Below are 15,452 nucleotides of genomic sequence, written 5' to 3'. Positions count from 1 at the left end.
AAAAAAAATTATATAGTTAACTCTGATGTACTGTAAGTAACTCTTGCATAAACCTTTGTTTCAGAAAAACCAAGTCCACCAGCAAAACTTGGAGTAACCGAGGTTACAAAAGACTCTGTCTCACTAGCTTGGAGTAAACCCGAGCACGATGGAGGAAGCAGAATTACAAATTACCAGGTGGATGCTTTGGAGAAAGGACAACAGAAGTGGATAAAATGTGGTGTCACCAAATCAACTCACTTTGTTGTCTATGGGTTAAGAGAGAATGGTGAATATTATTTTAGAGTCCGGGCTGAAAATCATGCTGGACTAAGTGACCCTAAAGATATGGTTCTACCTGTCCTTGTTAAAAATCAACTTGGTAAGTAATTTGACTTGTTTTTAATTAAAATGTTGATTATAGTTTTACATTTTGACAATATGGCAGTTCATCATGAGAAGTAACACAATCATTTTGCTGTCTGCTATCAACAGAGGCACCTGAAATTAACATGAAGGACTTTCTACACAATACTGTCTATGTAAAGGCAGGCTCTAATCTTAAAGTAGAGATCCCACTTGCTGGTAAACCTTCACCAAAAGTATCGCTTTCAAAGGATGATCAGATTCTGAAATCAACCATTAGGTTCAATTCAGAAGTAACACCTGACTGTCTTATCATCACCCTGCGTGACAGTGTTGCCAATGATGCAGGCAGATATGACATTACAGCCTCAAACTCAAGTGGAACCACCAAGTCCTTTATCAATATTGTTGTCTTAGACAGACCAAGTCAACCTATTGGTCCAGTTGAGATGTGCGATATCACAGAGGACAGTGTAAGTCTGAAATGGCTTCCATCTGCATATGATGGTGGCAGCCCAATAACCAACTATATTGTTCTAAAACGTGAAACGACAACAGCCAACTGGGTTGAGGTTTCATCTGCAGTCGCAAGATGCACAATTAAGATTCTGAAATTAAATACTGGAGTTGAGTATCAGTTCAGAATCAGGGCTGAAAATCGCTTTGGCATCAGTGAACACCTCGATTCTCCAACTGTCACAGTTAATCTGCCATACAGTAAGTAGCATAACTTTTGATCTAGTAGAATTCATTTATATTTGACTAAATGAAAATATCAACACCATTTTTTTCACTGTTACAGAAATTCCGGAGGCACCTTCAACACCATGGGTATCTGTTGTTACCAAAGAAAGTATCACTGTCAACTGGAAAGTACCTTCTTCTGATGGAGGAAGCCATATATTTGGATACCACCTACATATGAAAGACAAAAACAGTATTTTGTGGAAGAAGGTCAACAAAACTGTTATTCGAGCCACACATTTCAAAGTAACAGACATCAATCCAGGCCTTATCTACGAGTTCAAGGTAGAGGCAGAAAATGCTGCTGGTATTGGTCCTATCAGCAACATTTCAGATGCTGTTTTGGCAATTGATGCTTGTGGTAAGTCTATTCTAAAATATGAACTGCTTAGGGTAAACATTTCAAGTCTGCTTACTGGTAATTCTGATTTAAATTATGCTACTCTTTTCCAGAACCACCAACTGATGTTCGTGTCACTGATATCACAAAGAATTCAATAAGCCTTGAATGGAACAAACCTGCCTATGATGGTGGAAGCAAAGTGACAGGATACATAATTGAGAAGAAAGACTGTCCAAAAGGCAAATGGTTCAAAACTAATCTATTTAAGATTTCTGACACCAAGTTTACTGTATCAGGCCTCATACAAGATGAATCTTATGAATTTAGAGTCTTAGCCCAGAATGCAATTGGCTCTGTCAGTAACCCTTCAGTTACTGTGGGGCCAGTAACATGTGTGGATACTTTTGGTGCTCCTAAAATTGAGCTTCCTCAGGAATACCTTGATATTGTAAAATACAGAGCAGGAGCATCCATTGAGCTTAAAATTGGCATTATTGCCAAACCACAGCCAACAATTGAATGGTACAAAGATGGAAAAGACCTGGAGTCTGGACCTCAGGTAGTGATGTCCAATACCACAGATTCTGTCTGCATCTCAATAAAAGAGGCTACACGTATAAACAGTGGAACATATGAACTTAAGATCAAGAACTCTTTGGGCTCAGCATACGCTGCTATCCGCTTGCTTATTCAAGGTATGTGATATATATATATATATATATATATATATATATATATATATATATATATATATATATATATATATATATATATAATTACTATATTATTCAATGTATGCTATATTATATATTTTTTTCATTATAATAATTTTATTGTTTCTATATTAGACAAACCTGGGCCTGCAGGAGAAATTCAATTCAAGAAGATCACACAAGATACTATAACCCTCATGTGGGATCCTCCAGCTGATGAGGGTGGTGCAATGGTTACCCATTACATTGTGGAAAAACGTGAAAGTAGCAGAATCATGTGGTCAATAATATCTGAGAAATTGGAGGATTGCATTGTCTCTGTTTCAAGGCTGATCAAAGGAAATGAATACATCTTCCGTGTTCGTGGCGTGAATAAATATGGAATTGGAGATCCATTAGAATCTGAACCTGTCATTGCACAGAACTCATTTGGTAATTTTTTTTTTCCTTTTATATAAACGCTTAATGTTTTGATACTTTTGGCTCATATATAAAGCAAACCCACTCTTACTGTTTTGTTTTACACAGTACCTCCCAGCCAACCTTCCAAACCACAGGTCACCATGATTACTAAATCAACAATGACTGTTACATGGGAAAGACCAAGTCTAGATGGTGGCAGTGATATTGATGGATATTATCTGGAGAAACGGGAAAAGAAAAGCCTACAGTGGTTCAAGGTCATTAAAGATACAATACGTGATACTAGGCAAAAGGTCAGCAATCTTACCGAAGGAAATGAGTATCAGTATCGTGTTTGTGCAATTAATAAAGCTGGTGCAGGTCGATACTCTGATGCATCCATCTTCTACAAAGCATCTGATCCCATTGGTAAGATTTTTTTTTATTTGTTATTTATGATGCTCTCAAATTTTGTGGAAAATATACCTATTACCAATAGAACATTGTAATGTTGTTTTGCAAAAAATGTTTTATACAAAAATGCTTACACAATATATCTTAATACATTTTCAGATCCACCAAGTGAGCCAACAAAACTTAAAGTTGTTGATTCAACCAAGACTTCAATTACACTTGGATGGGTAAAACCTGTGTACGATGGTGGCAGTGAAATCACTTGCTACATAGTTGAGCAAATGGAAGTTGAGGAAAAAGAGTGGGTTACTATTAGCTCCAAGGGTGAAGTCAGAACCACTGAGTACGTGGTGTCCCATTTGAAACCTGGATCATATTATTACTTCCGTATCTCTGCTGTTAACTGTGCTGGAACTGGACGCCCAATTGAAATGATTCAGCCAATACAAGCTAAAGATATTTTGGGTTTGTGTTTTTACCTAAATGTTCCTATTCAAAAACTACATTTTATTAAGTATTTACATGCTTGGTTGATTTAAATCTAATCAGTGATCAATGTCTCTTGAATCCCAACAGAGGAAGCTGATGTGGACCTTGATATTTCAATGTCAACTCAATATACAGCAAAGGCAGGCAGAGATGTGGAAATTATGATTCCTCTGAAAGGCAGACCTGCACCGAATGTCACATGGCGTAGAGGAGATAGGAATATTGGGTCAGATGCAAAATACACAATTAATAATACAGAGTATTCAACAACACTCATCATTCCAAAGGTCACTCGGGATGATTCAGGCAAATATCTCCTTGAGATTGAAAATGGAGTTGGTGAACCAAAGAACATTACAATCTCTTTGAGGGTATTAGACTCCCCATCAGCTTGTAGTAAGCTGGTGGTGAAAAATGTTACACGTGGTAAACTCACTCTGAGCTGGGATCCTCCTATGATTGATGGTGGATCTCCAATTACAAACTACATCGTTGAGAAGAAGGATGCCAAACTCAAGGCTTACTCCATAATTACAACAGAATGTACCAACACATCATGCAAGGTTGACGGCCTGTCAGAAGAGATTGCCTATTTCTTCCGTGTGTCTGCTGAAAATGAAAATGGCATTGGTGATACTTGTGAGACCACAGAACCTGTTAGAGCCACTGAGACCCCTGGTCCTGTAAAGAACCTTGTTTTGGTTGACTCGACTAACACATCTGTTACTTTGGCATGGACAAAGCCTGATCATGATGGTGGCAGTCATATTTTTGAGTACATCATCGAAAAGAAAGATGATGATGCTGTGAATTGGAGCCCTGCTGGTACATGCAAATGTTGCAAGTTTGAAGTAACAAATCTTCAAGAACTCTCTGAGTTTTTCTTTAGAGTGTATGCCAAAAATGAGAAGGGTCGCAGTGACTTTGCTCAAATTGGACCCATTACCGTGAAGGAGTTCTTAATTCCACCTGAAGCCAACCTTATTGATTATCCACATGGTGAATTAAGTGTCAGAATTGGACAAAATGTGAACATTGAATTGCCATTCAAGGGTAAACCAAAGCCTGCAGTTCAGTGGATGAAAGATGATGTTCCGTTGAAGGAAAGTGAACAGGTTCGCTTCAGACAAACTGAGAATAAAGCAAGTCTAATTGTAAGAACTGCAAGAAAGGAGAATGCAGGAAAATACACTCTGGTCCTTGATAACAGGCTTGTCAAGAACTTATTTGACATTAAGGTCATCACTCTTGGTCCTCCCTCTGTACCGGTAGGCCCTATTCGGTTTGATGAAGTCAAAGCACAGAGCATTGTTATCTCATGGAATGAGCCACAGGAAGATGGTGGTGGAGAAATCACCTGCTACAGCGTGGAAAAGAAGGAAACTTCTCAAGCGGCTTGGAAAATTGTTTGTTCAAGTGTTGTCAGAACCACATTCAAGATACCCAATCTGGTTAATGGCACTGAATACCTATTCAGGGTGCGTGCAGAAAACAAATATGGAGTAAGTGAGCCTCTTAACTCGGTCGCCGTTGTTGCTGAACACCAGTATAAGCCACCAGGTCCACCTGGAAAACCTGTTGTGTTTAATGTTACAAGTGATGGCATGACTGTTTCATGGGATGCACCCAGCTTTGATGGCGGTGCTCCTATTACTGGATACCATCTTGAGAAAAAAGACAGAAACAGCCTTCTGTGGATGAAAGTCAATTCCAGTGTAATCTCTGGAAGAGAGTACAGGGCTATTGGTCTGATTGAAGGTCTGGAATATTCATTCAGAGTGTATGCTCAGAATAATGCTGGCATGAGTCTGGTCAGTGAGCAGAGCAAGCACAAACTTGCTATTTCTCCTGTTGGTGAGTCTTGTGTCTCATGTTCACAATCAATGTACATGAACAGATGAGGTTAGGTCAACCTTAATTAACAATATCTTATGTATTTCATCTCCTTTTAGATCCTCCTGGCACACCTAACTGCATTGATGTTACAAGAGATTCTGTCACGCTTCAGTGGGAGGCACCTAAGCGTGATGGAGGAAGTAGGATTGTAGCATACAGTGTTGAGAGGCGCCAAGGACGAGGACGCTGGCTGAGATGCAATTTTATTGATATTAGTGAATGCCAGTTTACAGTGACAGGACTTGCATGTGGTGACCGCGTCGAATTTAGAGTAATTGCTAGAAATGCTATTGGAACAGTCAGTCCACCATCACAGTCATCTGGCTACATCATGACAAAGGATGAAAGTGGTATGTATATCTTTTACCGGGCAAGAAATGTAGGCTCCAAAAGTATTGGAGTAAACTATTACATTACATTTTATTATTTAGAAAAGAGCCTTTAAAGCTGTGGTTCTAATATCAATGTGTTTTGCAATAGACTTAAAATAACACTGTAACATCTGGCATTATTTTTCAGTAATTCCTGAGATTCATTTTGCTGCTGAAAAGACTCTAACAATCAAAGCTGGAGAAAACATAAAACTTAGTTGTACTATTGGTGGCCGGCCTGTGCCTCAGGTCACATGGTATAAGGATGGAAAACAGCTTGACAAAATGCTTGTTGACATCACAACCATAATTGGATCAAGCTCACTGTTCATTAGAGATGCTAATCGTAGTGACCGTGGAATCTATACTGTTGAAGCGAAAAACAGCTCTGGAACAACAAAAGAGGATGTTCTCGTCAGAGTACAAGGTTTGTAAAAAAAAATTATATATATATATATATATAATGTAAGTAGATTTAAATGTAAATAATTTGAATTATAACAATCTGTGTTTGATTCAGATACTCCTGGACCACCTGAGGGCCCACTTCGCTTCACAAATATCTCAGCTGAGAAGGCAACTCTTTGGTGGAGTCCACCAGACAATGATGGCTGTGCAGCCATCACTCACTATGTGATTGAGAAGCGCGAGACTTCTCGTATTTCTTGGGCACTTGTTGCATCTAAGTGCGAAGCCTGTTCTTTCAATGCCACCAAGTTGATCAAAGGCAATGAGTATCAGTTCCGTGTTTCTGCTGTCAACATTTTCGGTGTTGGCAAACCACTCGAATCAGATCCATTTGTTGCCAAAATGCAGTACAGTAAGTCACCTCTATCCTTTGTTTTAACAATGTCCAAAAATATTTCAGCAGAATTATAAACTCAATTGTTGTTTTTAATATTTTACAGCTGTACCTGATGCTCCAGGAACACCCGACTGCACTCATGTGACAGGAAACAGTCTAACACTCTGCTGGACAAGACCAAGACTTGATGGTGGCAATGAAATTAAACATTATATCCTTGAAAGAAGAGAAAAGAAGAGTTTGCAATGGGTGAAAGTTTCAGCAAAGAGACCAATCACAGAGCTCAGACACAGAGTTACAAACTTGACGGAAGGAAATGAGTATGAATTCCGTGTTATGGCTGAAAATGGGGCTGGTGTAGGTCCACCAAGTGGAGTCTCAAGACTCTTTAAGTGCAGAGAACCTACAAGTGCACCTAGTGCACCAACAGTGGTAAAGGTCATTGACTCAACAAAGACCTCTGTGACCCTGGAATGGACCAAACCAATCTTTGATGGTGGTCTAGATATCATTGGTTACATCATTGATATGTGCAAAGCAAGCCTTGAAGAGTGGCACAGAGTCAACAACCAGACTTGTATACATACCTCATACACAGTTACAGATTTGGAACCAGGTGAAGAGTATAAATTCCGTGTATGTGCTGTTAATGGTGCTGGAAAGGGAGAAGCTTCTGAAATTCCAAATGCAGTGCAGACAGTTGACAGACTGACATCACCAGAAATTGAGATTGAAGCGGATTTCAAACAGACGCACATTGTGAAAAGTGGAGGAACAGTTTCGCTTCATGTGCCTTTTTGTGGAAAACCTACACCCCTGGCTACATGGACAAAAGCAGATGAAGAGCTTGGAGTGATGGTGGACATTCATACTACTGACACTTTCAGCACATTAACAATTGAAAACTGTACCAGATATGATGCTGGAAAATACACACTTTCTCTTGAAAACAATAGTGGTCGCAAAGCCATTACATTAACAGTAAAAGTGTTAGACACACCTGGGCCACCAGGTCCTATATCATTCAAGGATGTGACAAGAGGAGCTTTGACTCTAATGTGGGATGCGCCATTGAACGATGGTGGTGCTCGTGTTCATCATTATATTATTGAAAAACGCGAGGCAAGTCGCCTGAGCTGGCAAGAGGTCAGTCCAAAGTGTACACGACAAATTCTCAGAGTGACCAGTCTTGAAGCTGGTGTAGCATACTGCTTCAGGGTCACAGCAGAAAATCAGTATGGTATCGGCGAACCTTATGAAATGTCCGAACCTATTATTGCCACAGAGGAACCTGCACCGCCTAAGAGGTTGGACATTATTGACACTACATCTTCAACAGCCACCTTGGCATGGATGAAACCTGAGCATGATGGTGGAAGCCGCATCACAGGATACATTGTTGAGACCAGAAAGAAAGGCTCAGATCGCTGGGTTGTTGGTGGTCAAACAAAATCTTTGAAGATGGTCTTGGAGGGCTTGATTGAGAACACAGAGTATGAATTCCGTGTCAAAGCACAAAATGATACTGGAGTCAGTTATCCAAGAGATGCACTTACCTCTGTTATCATTAAAGAACCTCGTATCGAGCCAACTGCAGACATAAGTGGCATCAGCAAACAGCTAATCACCTGTAAGACTGGCAATTCCTTTACCATTGATATTCCCATTAGTGGCAGACCCGCTCCAAAAGTGTCCTGGAAACTTGAGGAGATGAAACTTAAAGAAACCGAAAGAGTCTCTATCAAGACTTCAAATGTGAAAACGACCCTACTGGTTAAAGATGCCAAGAGAGGGGACAGTGGAAAATACTACCTTACTCTGGAGAATGCAGCTGGGTCAAAGACATTCAGCATTACTGTAATTGTCTTTGGTAGACCAAGCCCACCCACTGGTCCAGTAGAAATCACAGGAATCACGTCAGAATCATGTGTGTTGGCATGGGCTGAGCCTACAGATGATGGTGGATCAGATATAACTAACTATATAGTTGAGAAACGGGAATCTGGTCAAACTTCATGGCAGGTTGTGAACTCAAGCGTAAAACGACCAACCATTAAAGTCACCCATCTGACAAAATACATGGAGTACACCTTCCGTGTCAGTGCAGAGAACAAGTTTGGTGTTAGCAAACCAATTGAGTCTCAAGCTATTGTGGCAGAACATCCATTCAGTAAGTACAATTAACTTTTGTTGATTGCTTCTGTTGATGTTTATTATGTATTCTGCAAACTATAACTATATTGTTCCATCTTCCAGTACCACCAAGCCCACCTACACGTCCAGATGTGGTGTTAGTGTCTGCTAATGCCATTTCCATCAAATGGGATGTCTCATATCATGATGGCGGAAGCAAGGTGACTGGATATTGGATTGAGAAAAAGGAGCGCAACACTATTTTATGGACACGGGAAAATAAAATCCCATGCATTGAGTGTCATTATAAGGTCTCTAATCTAATTGAAGGCCTTGAATATCAGTTCCGTGTATACGCCATGAATATTGCTGGTCTAAGCAAAGCTAGTGAAGCTTCAAGACCAGTGCTAGCTTTGAATCCAGTTGGTAAGATGAATTTTTTTATTATTATTACTATTTAAAATAGTTTATAAATGCTGTTTGTTAGTGACATAGAAATTACTGAGTGATCATCTTTTTCCTTTTAGATCCACCTGGCAAACCAGAAGTATATGACATTACAAGATCTTCAGTGTCTATTAAATGGTCTGTACCATTTAATGATGGTGGCAGCAAACTTGTGGGTTATGTAGTTGAACGCAAGTCGTCCACTGACGATGATGAAACTCGTTGGCTGAAGTGCAACTATACTACCATCACAGACAATTCCTTCACTGTAACATCTCTTGAAGAGGGAGCAGTTTATGAATTCCGTGTCATTGCTAAGAATTGTGCAGGAGTCCACAGTATGCCATCAGAATCAACTGGCCCTATCACATGCAAAGATGAATACAGTAAGATAAGTTCCTGATTAATATTTAGCTGTATATGTCAAATTAAGATTATTATAACATTCATTATTAATTTATTTCAGCACCACCAAAGGCTGAGTTAGACAGCAAACTTGTCGGTGAGACAGTAACTATTAGGGCTGGATCAGACCTGGTTCTTGATGCTGCAATAGGTGGTAAACCTGAACCCAAAGTATGCTGGTGCAAGGGTGATAAGGAGTTGGAGCTGGGTGATAAATACTCACTGACATACACCAGCACAAGAGCTATGGCAATCATCAAATCATGTAACAGGAATGATACTGGAAAGTATATATTGAGTGTTAAGAATGCCAGTGGAACCAAAACTGCAGCTGTCATTGTTAAGGTTCTTGGTAAGTCATCAAACATCATTGAATTCTATCTTAGTTAAATCAAAATATTACATATCTGGCTGATATTGTGAAACATACTATTTTTTCCATACCAGATACCCCTGGTCCTCCAGATGATAAAATCATGATCAGCAGGGTCACAGAAGAAAAATGCACAGTTTCTTGGAAGATGCCTTCCGAGGATGGGGGAGCTTCTGTCACACACTACATCGTTGACAGACGTGAGACCAGTAGACTCAACTGGGTTGTCATGGAAACTGAATGCAAGACCCTTTCTTGTGTCAGTACAAAACTAATCAAGAACAATGAATACGTATTCCGTGTGAGAGCTGTTAACAAATACGGAGCTGGTGTACCGCTGGAGTCTGAACCAATTATTGCAAGAAATGCATATAGTAAGTCCTTTGAAAAATTACACAGATTTGCTGAGTTTCAGAAAAGCAGACATTATTAAAATTGTATTTGTGTATTACAGCTGTTCCAACAGCTCCTGGAGCACCAGAAATTACAGCTGTCGGCAAGCAACATGTCATTATTGAGTGGCTGAAGCCAGAGAATGATGGCGGTAGTGAAATAAACAATTACATTGTGGATAAACGTGAAGCGAGCAGTTTGAGATGGACCAGAGTAAACAAGACATACACTATCTATGACACAAGACTGAAAATAACAGGTCTATTAGAGGGAAGTGAATACCAATTCCGCGTTACAGCTGTCAATTCTGCTGGCACAGGCTTACCAAGTGAAGCCTCTGAATATACTCTTTGCAGAGATCCAACGTGTAAGTAATTTTTGTTCGCCTAACCACATCATGATTCCATGTATATTGCATTATTAAACTGTATTTTAATGGTGGCATAACTGTATTTTATTTGCTACAGATACCCCAGCTACTCCATCAACTCCTCGTATAGTAGATACTACCAAACACACCATCACTATGACATGGACCAGACCTATGTATGATGGTGGTTCAGATGTCACTGGCTATGTTGTTGAGATTCTAGAAGAGGGAAATGTACAGTGGTATAGAGCCACCCAGAAGATCCTGACTAGTAATGAATATACTGCAGTTGGTTTAACAAGCAACAAAAAGTACAGGTTCAGAGTTGCTGCAGTGAATGCAATGGGCACTGGAGAGTTCAGTGAAGGCAGTGTGGAGACTGCACCCATAGAAAGAGTTGGTAAGTTTTTTCAGGCCTTTCATAATTCATCTTTTTATTGGGAAGCTATAAAGACTGTGTTTATACTCAAGTTGTGTATTCTGTATATTAGAAGACACGGGAGAGTTATGAACCTGGGGTGGAGTTTGAGTAAAAGTGGCTCCATTTAAATGCAATTTTGGCATCAGAGTTTTCTTGTGTAATGTCGGATTAAACAAGAAGTAGTATCAAGTCTGTCGATCAGTGTATAACAGCTTATATACCTGAATTATAATCACATTAATAATACATGTAAAAATCAATGTCAGTGATATTTGAATACACAAAAGTATTATACAATGTATTAATTTACACAAAGTATTACTTTTATAATCATTTTAAATATTTATTTGTAATGTCCCTTTAAAGTAATTGGATTAGCCTCAAGGTTGTTTAATGAATAATTACAAGTTCAAATTAGCTAAAAATGTAGCAACGGAATGCTATGTTTTGTTAGATTATTCTTTACCCTTTTATTACACACAATTTGCACAACTAATTACCAAAAAAAGTGTTTTATTTATTTATTTATTTATTTATTTATTTAAAAAATTTGTCTTGATTTAGTGTCTTGACATTGGGTTTTGCTCACAAATATATTTTGGTGAAACTACCTTACTAAGAAATTATTTTCGATTTTTTTTTTTAGATTTTAGGAGGTGGTCTACCAATTACTAAAAAAACATTGTAAATTATGTGGACAATTTACTTAGACAATTAAATTAAGCAGGTCTTTAGAATATGCATAATCCTTTCTTGCTTGGATTTAACTCACATAATTAAGTAATAAACTCTGATAAATGCCCACAAATAATATTCAGTTATTTATTCTTTACAATAAGCCTATTTTGCAGGAACTAATCTTTACTTGATATTCAAAACTTCTCAGAAATTCCTGATATTGAATTACCCGAAGACCTGAGGAAAACTGTTTGCCTGAGAGCTGGCAGCACTTTACGTCTGAATGCAACAATACTTGGAAGACCACTGCCAGTTGTTACATGGAGGAAGACTGGAATAGACCTTCACTCACGGGGCTTCATTGACACAACAGAGAATACTACAACTTTAATAGTTGAGAAGGTGCACCGTTATGATGCTGGAAAATACACAATTGAGGCTGAAAATCCATCTGGCAAGAAGATAATTACTATTCTTGTCAAGATATATGGTAAGAAAAAAAAAAAAAAGGTTTTTTTTTGTTTTTGTTGAGTTATTTATATTTACAAAATGTTCTTTCAATTCCAGATTCCCCTGGTCCTTGTGCTACAGTCAAGGTCAAGGATTACACCAAAGAATCGGTTGTCATTACATGGGATGTCCCTACTATCGACGGAGGGGCTCCTATCAGCAACTACATTATTGAAAAACGTGAAGCATCAATGAAATCTTACAAAACAGTGACAATAGAATGCAAGAAGACATTGTACAGAATCACCGATTTGGAAGAAGGAACACGATACTTCTTCAGAGTACTTCCCGAAAACATATATGGTATTGGAGAACCTTGTGAAACAACCGAGTCTGTGCTTGTATGCGAAGTGCCATCGATTCCCCAAGATTTGCAAGTCATCGACGTTACAAAATCTACAGTCATTCTTGGATGGGAGAAACCACTTTACGATGGTGGCAGCAGACTTACTGGTTACGTTATCGAAGCCTGTAAGAAAGGATCTGACCGATGGATGAACGTTGCTAGCGTGAGATCATCAGTGTTTCAGCACACCATAGATTCTCTGAATGAGAATGAGCAATACTTATTCAGAATTAAGGCTGAAAACAACAGAGGAGTCAGTGAACCCAGAGACTTGGTGTCACCTGTTACTATTCAAGAACAAAGAGGTATGCTATAATTCACTTGTATTTAAATAGAGCTAAGCAACAATGAAACATTATACATGATATAATTATATAATTATGACTGAATTTATTTTCCAGTTATGCCAAGGATTGATCTGACTAGCATACCTCAAAAGATTGTAAATGTGCACGCTGGCAAGCCAATTGTGCTCAACATTCCCATCACTGGAAGACCTGCACCAACGTGCTCATGGTTCTTTAGTGGAAGTAAAATGAAAGACACACTGGACCGTATTAAAATTGAGACAACTGCAAAGTATACACATCTTATGGTTCGTGAAACTACCCTTAATGATACCGGGGACTATACTCTTGAAGTAAAGAATATCACAGGAGTCGCTACAGAAATCATCAAAGTCATCATTCTTGGTAAGAAAGATATTTTTGCCTCATCCTAAATTGTGCCTTTTGTTAAGGATTTACAGCTTTTCCAGCATAACTCACAGAAACTCAATGCACCTTATTTGCAGATAAACCCGGCATTCCAGTTGGACCTATGCGAATTGATGCGATTGATGCCACATCTGTAACATGCAGCTGGGAGCCACCAGTGAAGGATGGAGGTGCCAATATCAGTGGCTATGTTGTTGAACAACGAGATGCTCATCGCCCTGGTTGGCTGCCGATTTCTGAATCTGTCACAAGACCCACATTCAAATTTACTAGACTTTCTGAGGGAACAGAATATGTGTTCCGTGTGGCTGCAACAAACCGTTTTGGCATCGGATCATTCCTTCAGTCTGAAGTTGTTGAATGCAAGAGTGTCAAGAGTAAGTTAATCCCAGAATACACCCTCACACACATACACACAAACCTAAACAGATTAATTATAATCTTTCCTTTTAACAGCTGTTCCTGGTGCGCCAAGCATACCTGAAATATTTGATGTGTCCCATGACGGTATGACAATCACTTGGAAACCACCAGAAGATGATGGTGGTTCCTCAGTGGCCGGCTACATCATTGAGCGTAAAGAAACTAGATCTGACAGATGGGTGCGCATCAATAAGAATCCAGTGACGATGACCAGATACAGATCAACCGGTCTAATTGAAGGTCTTGAATATGAGTACAGAGTGACAGCTTTGAACTCCAGGGGCAATGGCAAACCAAGTCTGGTCTCAAAACCAGTGATTGCAATGGATCCTATCGGTATGTGCAAAGAAACATTCATATATATATATATATAGTATTAGTTTATTTGAAGGAAAAAAAAAAAAATTTATAAAAAATGTTATTTATTTGAATATATATATATATATATATATATATATATATATATATATATATATATATATATATATATATATATATATATATGCGTTAACAGCATACATTTTATGAATGTGCAATCAATGCAGCATGCATTTCTGTTTGACCATATTTCTTAAAAAAATATTAATAATAAATAAATTTTATAAGTATATAATGTATTATGTACATGTTTAATGTATTTATATACATTTACTATTTCTTCTCATACAGTACCTCCAGGCATACCTTTGAACCCGAGGGTCACAGATACAACCAGGACCTCTGTGTCCCTGGCATGGTCTCCACCAGAGGAAGAGGGAGGTGCCATTATCACTGGTTACCTAGTAGAGATGCAGAAGGTTGACCAGATTGAATGGACCAAATGCAACACAACTCCAACAAAGATTTGTGAATATACCCTGACACATATGCCCCAAGGTGCCGAGTATAGGTTCCGTGTGATGGCATGCAATGCTGGTGGACCTGGAGAACCAGCTGATATTCCAGGAGTAGTTAAAGTCACAGAAATGCTTGGTAAGAACAAAAAAAGATTGTAAACAATCTCTGTTTCTACTATATGTGTTTGCTAATCCTTTCAACGCTAAAACAACCTGCATCCATATTTTAGAATATCCTGGTTATGAGCTGGATCCGAAGTACCAGGAGGGTTATATTGTCAGACAAGGTGGAGCTGTCAGGCTCTCTGTGCCAATTAAAGGAAAACCATATCCCACCTGTAAGTGGACAAAGGAAGGCCGTGACATCTCTCATAGAGCTATGATTGCCACTACTGAAGAACGCACAGAGCTGGTGATAAAAGAGTCACACAGGGATGACACTGGAACCTATGATCTTGTGTTGGAGAACAAATGTGGAAAGAAAGCAGTGTACATCAAGGTTAAAGTTATTGGACCCCCGGATCCACCTGAAGGCCCACTGGAATTTGATGATATCCAAGCTCGTTCTGTAAGAGTGAGCTGGAGACCGCCCTCAGAGGATGGTGGCTCTGATATTCTTGGTTATGTTGTGGAGAGACGTGAGGTACCAAAGGCAGCATGGTACACTGTGGACTCTCGAGTAGTTGACACTTCACTTGTGGTCAAAGGACTTAAAGAAAATGTTGAATACCACTTCAGAGTTTCAGCAGAAAACCAGTTTGGAATTAGTAGATCTCTGAAATCAGATGAGTCAGTTATACCAAAAACACCACTCTGTAAGTGTTTTTTTTTTATTTTTCACAATAGCGAAATCTTTCTTATTATTCATCATTTTATGTT

General features: G+C 38.8%; 1 protein-coding gene across 29 annotated transcripts in view; it reads left to right on the top strand.

Annotated features, from left to right (window-relative positions):
- The window catches only part of ttn.2 (titin, tandem duplicate 2), a 179,061-nt gene that overhangs the window by 153,494 nt on the left and 10,115 nt on the right, over positions 1-15,452 (top strand). For all 29 annotated transcript variants that reach the window (XM_083536168.1, XM_083536178.1, XM_083536167.1 and 26 more), the window contains 25 exons: positions 65-361; positions 475-1,062; positions 1,148-1,450; positions 1,543-2,127; positions 2,281-2,577; positions 2,674-2,976; positions 3,121-3,426; positions 3,538-5,304; positions 5,403-5,696; positions 5,866-6,144; positions 6,238-6,537; positions 6,626-8,692; positions 8,779-9,081; positions 9,183-9,488; positions 9,569-9,859; positions 9,955-10,254; positions 10,335-10,640; positions 10,741-11,043; positions 11,951-12,232; positions 12,310-12,903; positions 13,000-13,290; positions 13,392-13,691; positions 13,771-14,073; positions 14,407-14,709; positions 14,804-15,388. In XM_083536168.1, coding sequence (XP_083392294.1) covers positions 65-361; positions 475-1,062; positions 1,148-1,450; positions 1,543-2,127; positions 2,281-2,577; positions 2,674-2,976; positions 3,121-3,426; positions 3,538-5,304; positions 5,403-5,696; positions 5,866-6,144; positions 6,238-6,537; positions 6,626-8,692; positions 8,779-9,081; positions 9,183-9,488; positions 9,569-9,859; positions 9,955-10,254; positions 10,335-10,640; positions 10,741-11,043; positions 11,951-12,232; positions 12,310-12,903; positions 13,000-13,290; positions 13,392-13,691; positions 13,771-14,073; positions 14,407-14,709; positions 14,804-15,388 — 11,853 coding nt within the window. The remainder of the gene's footprint in view (positions 1-64; positions 362-474; positions 1,063-1,147; positions 1,451-1,542; positions 2,128-2,280; positions 2,578-2,673; positions 2,977-3,120; positions 3,427-3,537; positions 5,305-5,402; positions 5,697-5,865; positions 6,145-6,237; positions 6,538-6,625; positions 8,693-8,778; positions 9,082-9,182; positions 9,489-9,568; positions 9,860-9,954; positions 10,255-10,334; positions 10,641-10,740; positions 11,044-11,950; positions 12,233-12,309; positions 12,904-12,999; positions 13,291-13,391; positions 13,692-13,770; positions 14,074-14,406; positions 14,710-14,803; positions 15,389-15,452) is intronic.

The sequence above is a fragment of the Silurus aristotelis genome (genome assembly GCF_946808225.1).
Source record: "Silurus aristotelis genome assembly, chromosome: 3".
Classification (NCBI taxonomy): Eukaryota; Metazoa; Chordata; class Actinopteri; order Siluriformes; family Siluridae; genus Silurus; species Silurus aristotelis.
The sequence above is the reverse complement of the archived record's forward strand: the minus strand, read 5'-3'. Positions and strand labels throughout refer to the sequence as shown.